Genomic DNA, 12,899 nt, shown 5'->3' with positions numbered 1-12,899 from the left:
CCAGATAAACTATAAAAATATTACTTGCAAACAGGAGCAAAAGATCGTGTTGCAAACTATAGACAAAACGTCCTCACCGCGTTGGGAGGGCTTTTTCCGCCGGGGTGAAATAGACTCGAAAGCAAAGAATTATTTAATTGACACAGGATCTTTAAAGAGAACAAATACAACAAACATTAAGTCATAGCACATATCTAATCTTTTTCTAAATTTGCACAGTAAATTTAATCTCTGCCGGGCTGCTGGACTAGGACTGTTGTCTCGACACAATCTGTTATCGTGAGGCAACATCCTATTAGTCCAGAAACTTGATGCCCGAACAATAGCATTCTCGCATAAATAATAGTCTTAGAAATGCCTGCGCAATAATGCGTATGAATGGTAAAGGAAAGTTCAAAATTGCGCCCGAGAATTGAAAATCTGTACCAAACGTTTTGGGTGTCAGGCTCCCTCTTCAACCTCGTTCGCAGGGACTCTCTTCTCTGCCTCCTTTTGTCTTTCTCCTCGACGACAAAGGATGCAGAGAAGAGAGACCCTGGGAACGAGGTTGAACCCTCTTCATCAGTGGTTTGACTGAAGCAACTGAAAAATGCGCGTACAACGCTCAAATAAAAACAAAAATCGCAACGTTAACAGCGCGCTGACTTTTATATAAAACCAAAGTCCACATTGAGACCACCAGGGTGTAGGGTGCGGTGTCTGAAAATCATCCTGGCCTCAAATAAATTACAACTGCGCCTGGCTGTGGCATTCCTGAAACCGGAATGATTTCTGTAGTCAGGCTTTCGGGTTTCAGGGATGCCATAGCCAGACTCAGTTTTGAGGCCAGGATGATTTTCAGACATCACACCTTATACCCCAGTGGTCGCGGAATGGGAGGGGCTAGGGGGGCGACAGCCCCCTCCCCCCCCCCCCCACCTCCCCACTTTTCTCCTACGGTGTTGCCGTTCTCCTAAATCTCTCCTCTCTCCACTCACACTTCCGTGACCCATACAATGTCGTACCTAGATCTCACTCTCCTCAAACGTACTCTGCGCCCCCTGCACCCTGATGGTAAACATTGCGATTTTTGTTTTTGTTTTTATTTGAGCGTTACTTTGCACGTGCATTTTTCCGTTGTCTTCAAACCACTGATGAAGAGGGAGTACCTTCGAAACGTTTGGTTCACATTTGAAATTATCGGGCCCAGTTTTAAGCTTTCCTTTACCATCCATCCAGTAACATGTCTTCACTGACTATCACTTACCATCTATAGGAATGGAACTAAGCTGAGCAAGATCCGGGTACTGCCGTGGAAGGTGCGAGTATATGGAAGAACTCTGCAATCCAACACCACGGGAGGAGGGAGGGACGAACACCACCAGGTTGTTCCTGAGGCTAAATGCACTGCAACATGCATGTGCACTGATGCATCCCATAATCTCGTACCCAGATCTCCCACGGTCATACGGTGACAGAGTGAGATCTGGGTACGAGATTAGCGTCCCCAGACACCGAGAAGTGGCCGCCATTTAAATATTCTTTTGTTTTTATTCAAATAAGCCCTTGATGCCTCGTTCTTAAGCTTAAAATTCAGAGGAATATTTTATCTTGAACGAGGCAACAAGGGCCAATTTGTATCCGCATAAATCAGCGGCCATTTTGGAATAAGGTGTATTTAACTGGGCGGTGCATGAAGTGCTGATAATATAATGGGAAAAGGGTCAGGCAGATAATCTTTTACCCGTTGACAACATTTGTTGTCATCACCGTGGCCATCCTCAACGTCATCGTCAAGGCCGTTTAAAATCGTCATCGTTATCATTAATTTCGTCATCATCATCACCTGATCTGAGATCACCAAGATTTCAAGCAATGAAATGCGCGTTCATATGTCATATCATTCTCCATATCATATTCATGAGCGCATGACTACGGGCTCCTGCAGGACATCATCAGTACTGAGTAGGAGCTAACAACTCCCATGGCCGCTAATTGACCGGGTGAAATCGTTGTGCGCATGAACACCGGGTTGGTGTCAACGTGTGTTGCCTTGCTTTTTTGTTCTGTTTTTCCCATACTAAACCTATATATTGTATATATTACGGCATTTTTCCAGACCAATCTATTTCTAGACTTCCATCCTTTTCCCACAAAAAAAGGGCCGTTTCAGTGCATGCGGATAGTAACCGTGGGAGTGATTGGTCATCGGGCTCCAGCGGGAATCTCATTCGCGGGAAATTGAATCTAAAAAAAAAAAGTACGTATAAGATTGACTTTTGTTATTAAATTTATGAGAAAAACTAACGCGGAGAGATTTCGACGTTTCGGTGACATCCTGTCATCATTATGACATCCTGTCATCATAATGATGACAGGATGTCACTGAAACGTCGAAATCTCTCCGCGTTAGTTTTTCTCATAAATAAAAAAAAAAAAGCTCTGTGAAAACGCCTTGACAGGAACATAACGCAGTTGTTCTCTCCTACTCATGGTCTCCTGGCTCCTGTCATTTTGTAATTTATCCTTGAACTAAGTTATGTGCAATATTTGTTAAATAAGACAGTATCATAATAAAATAATACTGCAAGGCTGGTTGTACAGCTGTGAGAATATATATATTTTTAATTTAGCAATATTTCGTCAGGCACGGCCTGACTCCTTCCGGGAGTTAAATGCTGGTTAGATCTACCAAGATCCGTTGGCGCTTCCACTTTGTTCAGCTCGCCTTGCATAAAAAAATGTCCTGAAGTATCAGTGAAAATTTAAAACAGTCTGATGCCTTTCATTTTAGTTCTCGTCGAAGCCCTTGAATTGGAAGTGCCGGAAAAAAAAAATTAGTTTCAACAAAACTTTTCATTTTTGCGCACACAATAAACATCACTCTCTTCGATATAAAATCACCCGTTTTCTCAGTCATATTGAATCGGTCTTTGGCATTCTGCTTTGCATGCAAATGAGCTGAAATGTTGTCGGCCTCTTTTGATCTGTGTGCTCACTTTTGTTTCCGAAGAAGCGAGGTATTAAGAGGCTATTTAAGTTGTATTAGCCAAATCCTTTGATGTTTCCGAAACCAAGGATAACGTCTTTTGTGATTGGTTGAGATGCATCACTGCTGGAAAGACCTATGCTCTCTAGCTCGTTCAAACCGCAAAAGGTCACGAGTTTGTTGAAAGGAACTGACATCTGTTTCGCTTTTTGGCCAATCACCGCGCTCCCTTTGTAGTGCTAGTCAGTTCCATAATTGGGCACATTGAGAAAAGCCGACAGAGCGAGTACTTGTTTGTGGACATGCTAAGAGAAAGATGGATGGCTCGGGATGTGGTCTTGTTTTGGTGATTTTCGCGATCTTTATTCCTTCTGTTGGTAAGTGAACCTAGTGCAAAGACAGGTCCGAAAAATCCTTCTTTGGTTTGCCGAATAATAAAGGTAGATTTTCCTTGAGCTTAGACTTAAGAGATTAGCAACTCTACTCGAAGATCTCGCTGCCATCAATTGCACAAGTTTCACTCGTTTGTTATCTCTTTGTAGAAAAATTTAGTCGCAGCGCAGCTACTGGTATATTTTTGCTTCCACTATATGATATCATTAAGAACAGGGAGACCTATTTTGAGCAGAAAAATCGATATTTTAAAGGTCATCAAAAATGATTGCAGTCGCCAAATCTTCGCTTGAAATTGATCTCTCTGACCGACCGCCATCGTGTCATTAACTTTCTGAATCTCGCTCACAAGCAATTTGTGACGTCTCACGGCTAAAAGATAACGAAACTTCTTGTTAAGTTTGACGTGTGATGACATTCTTGGTTTTTCACCTGTACTAGGTATTTTACCTTCGGCAACTTCAGTAAAACGTATGCGTGAGGTGGAATAATAATTTCGACTTAAGTCACAAGGAACATTTCTGTCGCGGTTTTTCACATTTTTTCAGCGCGGTAGCTCAATTTATTTTTGGCCTTCAGCGGAACCGCACAACTCAATATCATCTGAGTTGAGAGTAAGCTTAATCACGAAAAGTACCTCGTCTGCTGTGACAACTTGTATTCTTCTGGCTTGTTATTTTGTTCAAGTAGTTTTTTTGTGGGATCATGTTTCTCACCTCCTTGGTTTTGCCTTGACAAAAGTATGCCTAAAACCTTAAATCCAAAGAAGGGCTTAACAAAGATACTCGGATTAAGCTCAAGTTCTCCAAATGGCGGATTTTATTTCATTCACGTGTATTGTAAGCCTAGACAAAAGTGCGAAATGCGAAGCACTTTCTCGAAGAAAACTTATTTCCCATGAAATCTTGCTCTTGTTTATGTAGCAAAAGGTTTGCTAGAAAATTGCCGCTAGGCTGTGCATTGTTTTGGATCTTTGGTTTTTACGTGATTTGTTTAGATCACCGGCATTCTACGTAGAATGAAGACATACTTCATCAAAACTTGAGAAGGGATAAAGAGGTTGACCCTAAAATTGATAAACGGGGTCAATTTCTTGACGTGCAAAATGATTGCTGAGTCGTTTCCCAGAAAAAATAAAATAAAGTTCGGCTGAGAGAAAAGATTTGAGTAGACTTATCGAACCAAGGATGCATGCAAGAGTTTGCAGCAATTTCCTGCATGGCTAATCAACGTTAAAAAAATAATCTGTTGTTATTTGTAGAGTTTGAAGAAATTTGATTATAAATGCTGTGTTTACGACTTAATGTTGCACTCCCCATTGGCTGCAGTGCTGAAATATTTGCGATTTTTTGTATTGGCCTTTCAAAGTGCTCTATGCTATTGACAGATTGCTGTTATGTGGTGGAAATAACAAGCATAATTTCAACAAGACCTAAAATCATTTAAGACAAGTATGGAGAGGGGTGAAATGTTGTGAACTTTTTCTACATATGAAAGGACTGCCTTTTTTCTGATTTATGGGGATGAACATTTTTATTGCCTCTATATTATATTAAACAAGGGTGATAATAGAATCTAATTTTCCTTGTAATGGGTCTTCCATTTCTTGAATGCAGGTGTGACGTCATTCATTACTAGTCTTAAACAGTGAAATGTAAAATGAAACATTTTCTCACTCCCCTATCTTCTCTCCACCAAACTAAACTACTTAAAAAGTAATGGCACTTCACTTCTGTGATTCCTGAAGCTAGTTGAAATGATAGCTGACCCCACCTCCCTCTCTGTTTGTGTGGTTATCCAAACCTAACCTACAGTACACAGAGGAGTGAAATTATAATATATTGTGTAGGTAGATTTAGCAACACCTTCAGAATTAAACTGCTCTTCCTAGCTCCTCAAGCTGCATGCTTGTCTTCAGAGCTAACCTTTGTCATAGTAGCAGGATTAGTTTTTGAAATAATTAATGATTTTAACAAGTCTTAGCACTTGCCAATACATTATTGTGTTCAAGACTTCACTGTCTTGGGTTTATGACATTTCATTGCAAAGTGGATTGAAATCTGTAAGTCTAAAAGGCTGGAAATAGACATGAACGATTTTCCCCTGTTCTGCCTTTCTAAGGCTGACCTAATAATTTCAGATTTTTATTATTTGACAAGGATTTTTTTGTTGATTGGTGCTTAATTGAGTTGTGAAAATCCTGTTGTGTTTTGTGCAGAGCATGTACGTGTACAACATAATATGTTAAAGTTATTTGTTGTTTCTATTTGCTGAGGTTTTATTGAACAGCTTAAAGTAAGCTTTGATTGGAACTATTATTTTTTTATTGCACTCCTTGTGTTGTATTTTTACAAGTGTACGTGACAGCCAAACACGATTTTTTTTTTTGGTGGTAAAAATAGTGTGCAGGTCTCTCTTGTATTGAGTCATGCCTCAATTCTTTGGTAGAGCATTTAAATGTACAACATGTATGTGAAAGTTATTTCTTGTTTCTATTTGCTGGGGTTTTAATGAATAAATTTAAGTTTTGATTGGAACTATTATTTTTTTCTTTGAGCTCCATGTATTGTGTATAAACTTTTTACGAGTGCGTATGACTGCCTAATACCACTTTCATGTGGTAAATATGGTGTAAAGGTCTTGCTTGTATTGAGTCATGCTTCAATTTTTAATCTTTAATTCCTTCTCAGTAAATAAATAGCATAGCATTAGCTTGTGGGTATTGAAGTGTGAATAAATGTATTTTGCCACAACTGTAGCCTCTTCAGTATGTGAGGTAGAAAACATGGAATATTTTTACTGAAGAGGTGAGGGTTGTGTCGGAATATATTACTTTATTGAATTAATCAATATTGCTTTATTGAGAGGGATATCATCAGAAACTTGAAATAAAGTAAACATGGTTTGTTATAATGAATTACAGAAAAACAAAAGATAACACAAGGGAGAAGTAGCTACATGTAGTTTCCATTTGTTGTTGTTTTAAAACTTCATTCCCCTCTGGGAACGAAGAAGCAAGAGGTTGGAGAAATGTGGGTTTTTTAAAGCATTTTTGCCAGTGTTATTAGGTTATCTTTAGGCATGCACTTGTGGTTATTTTGTCAGGGATCAAGAGCTTCATGTGTTCACGCAATTTAATGAGTACATTTTTTTTTTATTTGGTGAAAATTATAATCCTCATCCTGAGAGCATTAGGTGAAGAACAATCTTAAAGCTTCATGTGCTGGTCCTAATTTTAAGGGTTTCTAGTGCTTTATGACAAGAAAGTGTACAAAAGCCTTTTTCAGGCAAAATATTATTGTTAATTAAGTTAATGAATGAGATGGATGAAACATCTGGCGGAAGAGCTTATTGACAGCTTTGTTTGATTTACAATAGCAAACAAGATTTGTTCATAATTAATCCTTAAGCAAAGTGCTGCTGTTAGACAGTGTCTTATTCAATACTGGTCTTGAGAAATGAATTTGAAGTGCACATGAAATGAATGTAATGATTTGTAATCTCTAATTCCAGGTCATGTTCTTGACAAAGCTATTTCAGCCATTTAAACGCCTGAGGGTTAAGGGTTGGTTTCAGGGTGATCTTTGCCCCTGTATTATGAAGATCTTGAAATTATTCAAACTTATGGAATTAAGCTTGCACGCAAAGTTTAAAAATGAAAATTTGGGTGCAAAAGTGCATTAAGATGGGCCTTATTGGTAGTACCATCTACATAAACATGATTGAAAAGGTAAAAAGAATTGGTGGACTAAACTGGCCATGCCTATTTGTAGAATTCCTGTGTTTGCTTTGCGGTTCATTTTGTGGTCACACTATGTTATGTCTTTTACAGGCTGCTTCATGACCACCCTTTTTGTGGATGAGATCAGTGACCACTGTGATAGAAAAATTGTAAACCAATGTAATTTTTATCTTTTAAGATTGGTCAGAAACCAACCACAAGCAAAGCAGCAGGGCAAGAGCTGTTATGATGCTTTGCAGTGTCTTTTATCTCGACTGCCCATTCCTTTGCCTAGCTTTTCTTCCCCTTCGTCAGTTTCTAGTACTGAATTTCACATTCCCAGTGTTTCAAAATAAGGTGTCTGAAGTTTCATCATCTTGCAACTTTTTTTTATTTTGGACACTTATTTTCACCTTGGTGGATCCCTAAAATGAATAACACATTTGCTAGAACTGAGTAGCTACTTTTATAGACTAGTTAACGCTCTTGAGTGCATCATGGGTAATCAGGGAAAGATGGAGAGAAATTCAAAGGTTTGTAAGGAAGTTCAAAACGATGAAAAGTACTCATGATATGCAATTTTGGGGTTTTTATTTTTCAAAACAGAAGATATGCGCTCAAGTGTGCGGCAGAATAGATTTGAAGAGAATGGCTATTGTAGAAATTATTTTGTTAAAAACAGTTTCTGCCATACATTTCCCGTAATTCCAAAGGCACAAAATTACAGAGAATGTATGGAGACAAAAAAAAGCAATATTTAGGAATTCCAAAGAACTGATACCCAGTTTAGTTCATCTCAGTTGTAAACATGAACTTATTTGTTTGGTTTATGAAGGTGAAAGTCTATAAAGTAGAGTCATGTACAGTGTATTTTGCTTTGAATTTCCTTACAAACCTTTGAATTACCTGCCATGTTGCCCTGATTACCCATGATGCAATCAAGAGCATGACCTCGTCTATTGTGTTTTGAGAAACCACTGAAATCTCTGTTATGGACCTTTGTCACCCGGCGGCCATGCTTGTCAAACACAGTAGAGTTTTAACCCTGATCGAGCCTCTAGCTGACATTTTTGGAAGCGAGTTCATGGGATGCAAAACAAAACAAAAGGACTGAAAATGGTCACCATATGAAAAAGGCCCCATTACTACTCCATGAAGCAGCACTGTCTTTGCAGTCAAATCAACAACAACACTGTAGTTCTTTTTCTGTACTGGAACTAAGTGATCCTTAAAACTTAATTTTTTTTTTAAAATTCAGAGTTCAACAGGGCATTGAATCCTGCTTTATAGGTGATATCTCACTAGCTAATCGCTTAACACAGGGTGTATGCAGTCGAAATATCTTTATCCCAAGTGTTCACACCACGAGACAAAGAAAAAAAATTGTTGCCTAGATCTTCTTTGGTAGATCAAGAGGCTTCTTGTACACTGTAAAAAGCTTAAGGTATTTATTGAGCAGAAAGAATTAGGGATCCAAAGCTTGGCATCAAGATTTTTGTTCCAAACCCCTCAGTTTGTCATAGGGTATTAATACTCAAGTGCTTGTATGACCACAGAGCCTTCTGTATCAGTAAGTTTTTCAATTAAGAATGTTATGGTATCGTGCACATGCATCAATCTTTTTCTTTTTCGATCAGCAAACTGTGGAATGTGTTGCCTCTAATGGTCAGAGAATCAAAAGAACTCTTAAAGTTTTAAAGAGAAGAGCTTTTTAAAATTTCTAAATTTTTTACATAGATTAATATTAGACGTTAGTATTTCATCAGTGTTAATTAATCGATTCTTTTTATTCCTTTACATTTTGTGAAAAAATAAGTACACATTTTAACAAGAGTACTTAGGAGCTCAAGGTGTCACATGACTGTGTAATTAAAATATTTTTAAGTCTACTAATTTTATTAGTAATTTGTATTGTTGTTTTCTCTTCAAGAACTGAGTGTACACAGCAATTGCAGTGAAAGCGAATTGCAGCTAACAGTTTGCCAAAACCAGTTTAATGAGAATACTCTACCCATTTGCCCTGAAGTCATAAAATTAAAAACCTGTCTGGCAAACTGTGCAAGTGTGAAACACTGTCCAAGCCAGGATGCGAAGATCCTGTATGAATCACTGGTAAAGAAGATGAATTATTACCCACAATGTCTTGCACACTGCAAAGGTAATTTGAAATTTTGTCTATCTATTTAGCTGTAGTTGAGGATCATAACGTCAATTGATTTTCAATTGCTTCACAGGCTTCTTGTTAAGAGCCAGTAACCAGTTACTTTTACCCACTATTGAAGCAAATGTGACCAGAATTTTTCCTTAGTACATTTCTGAAATTCTGCAGTTTAAAATCCACAGACTCAGTACATCTTGAAAAACTTTCCACTGTTTAAAGCATATTCTTTCCACGTTGGGATGTTATTGCCTTCACAGTACATAATCTGCTGAAGAAATTAGCAATACTCTGCTTCAGAACAAATCAGGAGATCAATGTCCACCATGTTTGTTTTCCAATCCTCTCCTGGCAAGTCCTGTCCCATCATTCCTTGAGACACTTTGACAACATGGCATCCACACATGGAAAATCAACAGGACAAAAGAGTCTATGGATACATGAGTCTCACTGAATACATGTTATAACAAATTAGACCTGTAGATTAATTATTTATGTTATAAATAACAATGATTCAATAAATTTCTATTATTTTATGAACATTTTATTCTGTAAAATTGAAAAAAGTGGTCTAAAGTTTCTGTAAGAAGCTCTTCATAAAATAATGGTGTCAGGTAAGACTGTAACAGGCCTATAGTTAATATGGGTTACGTTTCAAGCAAATTGAAGTCCTCACATTGAGCTTTAAGATTCCCACACCTATGCAGGACAAACTGCAGAAAACATATAATTTCTCTCCTTGAAACACTGTTTTGAGTGATTTTTTGTTGACATTCTTAAGACTTATGTGCCAGGGAAGGTGATCAAATGCCATCAATAACCATGTTAAGTTACCCGAAAGCATTGTATTAATTGGGTAGTCCATTTGGGTAGTCCATCGGGGTAGTCCATGGACTGGAGGTGATTGTTCAACTCTTCCTCCATATTCTTCTTGTTTTGGCAAACCAAAAATAAATTTTACCTGGTAATACAAGTTACCACCTAAATGAGCAAATGTGAGTATGATGTATACATGTACATATATGTCACGAAATTCCTTCCACTGGAAACTCTGTTTTTCTCCATTTGCCCAGAGGTGAATTGTACTGGCTATTCAACTCCAAGCCAGCCAATCAGAATGCGCAGAGAGCACTGTTCAGTTCTGTGGTACATACTAATAATATTTAGTGCTTAAATTGCACATATTAACATTTAAAGTATTATCAAATCCACACATTTCCACTTAGTAAATGCTGTTACTTTAGGAAGTCGTGTTTATGAATCTTTTTCACTTTTTTCGCAGTTGGTAAAAAAGAATGCAGTGAGGAATACGTAAATGACTGCTATCAGCAGTACAATCACAACGCGACAGAAATTTGCCCAGAAGTGAAAAAACTTCGCATGTGCATCAGTGAACTCACAGGCTGTCATGCTATGAAGCACCCAAAATTTGTACTCTCGAGGGACATTCTTGAAAAGCACCGAAGATGTTTCTTTGTAAACTACACAAGAATACTGGCGGTCTTAAGAAAGAAAGGTAACATTATGTTACAGCAGAGGTTCCTATTTGATTTTTATAACAAGGAATCTGTAAAGAAATCTTGGGATATGCCCTCAACCTACCCCCCTCCCCCCCTCTCCCCTTATAGAAGAATAATTTCAGACCCTCAGTAGTGAAATTTCCAATATTTCTAGGCCAAATTTATTGTCTCTTTGCATTACCACATACGTGCCTGAAGTCAACTCCTTTGGTCAAAATTTGAGACATTTGCCTATTGGACCAAAATTATTCTAAACCATTTTTTCCTGTTATTCAAAATCCCTCCTAGATTTTCTCCAATTCTTCAAGGATGTCACTGTTATGATGGCAATTTCTGGGAACCATAAAATTTCCTTGTGGTCGTGTTTTGTCAGGTTTGGCCTGCTGACAATTTTTACCCTGAAGATTGTTTAATTAAACCAAAGTATTGTTGCCGTTTTAAGTCTTGACCTTTGAGCAGCTTTTAGTCGCTGCAAGATCCAGATTTAGTTTGGGAAGTCGAAGGATATACCATTTCATTTATAATTTTTCAGCAAATTCTCATTTCTCTATTTTTTCCTACATGTATCTGTTTTGCATGTACCCTGTGTATGAATCTCAGTTGAGAGGTTAATGTATTAAGCGCTTTAGAGGCGGGTAGTCCTGCGTGTTATGGCTTTTACATTAATACAAACATGCACCATCAAAGGAGTAACTTACACTCTGTTTTGTTCGAATGTCAGGTAACATCTCATAATGCAGACACATTGCCATTAGGGGCCTTTTTATCCCACAAAATTAATTATCAATGAGCTCTGTATGCGACCACGGCTGATTGACAAGTCACCTGCGTGTGCCAAAGGCATGATGCTTTTGTACAGTGTGTCTTCGTGTTCAAGAAAGGAACTTTTTATTTAAATGTTTAGTCTTCTAGTGCTATAGTGCAAATTAGGACACTGTAAACTGAAGTCAACAAATTAACTCAAATCAAATCAAATATTGTTTTTTTGGGTGGGGGAGAGGGGAAAAGCAGTGAATCTGGAGAAAACCTCACTGCGCAGAGTATAATCAACTCACTTATGACGCCAACTCTGGGAATCAAACCCGGGCCACATTGGTTGGAGGCGAATGCTCTCACCACTGCACCATCCCATTCTGTTCTGTCGCACATTATTTTGAGGGCTAAGAAAAGATGTCATTAAATTTCCTGATCCAGTGTCAGTGAGGAGACATACTGCACTGTTGTTGGAAAAATTTCCTCTCTTCAAGAACCAGTACCTTTTGATTAAACTAAAGTATTTTTTATTTCTGTTGGATTCCAATCAGTGTTCTTGAGTTGTGCTGAATCCATTGGCATTTTGAGCAAACTTAATTTTCTTACCTACCCAGCTCTTCCAATTTGTTTTTCTATGTTTTAAAAATGTAAATGCTTTATTAATAGCGGTAGTGCACTTAGCTATCAAGCTAGTTCACAGGCACCCCACTTTCAATAATCTGAAGGAAACTATTCCAGCTTAACAGAAATGTGATTAAGAACCCCAACTGCCATGGTAGGTTTGAATCCAGGACAACTGGAAACAAATGCAAACCAGCGGTTTGAACCCAGAGGTTAGAAACCAGGGACCCGTTTCTCGAAATTCCTGAAAGCGTTTTGGGCCCGAAAAACCATTTGTGAAACTGCCAATCGCTTGTTTTGGAAAGCCGATGTTTTAACATGTTTTTAAGGAACTAAAAAAAAAATTATCGTGAAGTGTTACAAGTTAAATCCTCTCATTCTTGAGAGACTAAGGAAATTTTGAGACCCGAAAATGACCTGTAACTTTCGAGAAACGGGCGCCAGGGCAATCGCATGTAAACCCGATACCCTAACCACAGGGCCACGCCCCCTCCTCCGTATTTACCGTAGCGAATCAAATTTTATGGTGACTTGATGATCTTTGACAGAATCTTCCTCACTCAACTTTTCTTATTCCAGAACTAATTCCTAACAACAGGACGTGTACTGAAAGGCTTATAGACGAGTGCCAGGATCGGTTTAAGGAGAGCCCTGCGCCAGTCTGTGAGAAGGTTTTGCAATTAAGGGCGTGTATTGCAACCTGTTTGAATGTCAAAACATGGCAAAGCTGGGCTGCGAAGGTCACTTATCAATCACTTGTCAAGA

The 12,899-nt window shown here is 38.3% G+C and overlaps 1 protein-coding gene across 1 annotated transcript in view; it reads left to right on the top strand.

The window, feature by feature from the left end:
* Window positions 1–3,210: 3,210 nt before the first annotated feature.
* Window positions 3,211–12,899, top strand: part of LOC137970922 (uncharacterized) — an 11,136-nt gene continuing 1,447 nt past the window's right edge. The window contains exons 1-4 of the mRNA XM_068817585.1: window positions 3,211–3,345; window positions 9,013–9,240; window positions 10,523–10,756; window positions 12,714–12,899. The exon at window positions 12,714–12,899 is cut by the window's right edge and continues 45 nt beyond it. Of these exons, the coding sequence (XP_068673686.1) occupies window positions 3,285–3,345; window positions 9,013–9,240; window positions 10,523–10,756; window positions 12,714–12,899 (709 nt within the window). The 5' untranslated portion in view covers window positions 3,211–3,284. The remainder of the gene's footprint in view (window positions 3,346–9,012; window positions 9,241–10,522; window positions 10,757–12,713) is intronic.

Source organism: Montipora foliosa, chromosome 9 (assembly GCF_036669935.1).
Source record: "Montipora foliosa isolate CH-2021 chromosome 9, ASM3666993v2, whole genome shotgun sequence".
NCBI classification, from domain to species: domain Eukaryota; kingdom Metazoa; phylum Cnidaria; class Anthozoa; order Scleractinia; family Acroporidae; genus Montipora; species Montipora foliosa.
The sequence above is the reverse complement of the archived record's forward strand: the minus strand, read 5'-3'. Positions and strand labels throughout refer to the sequence as shown.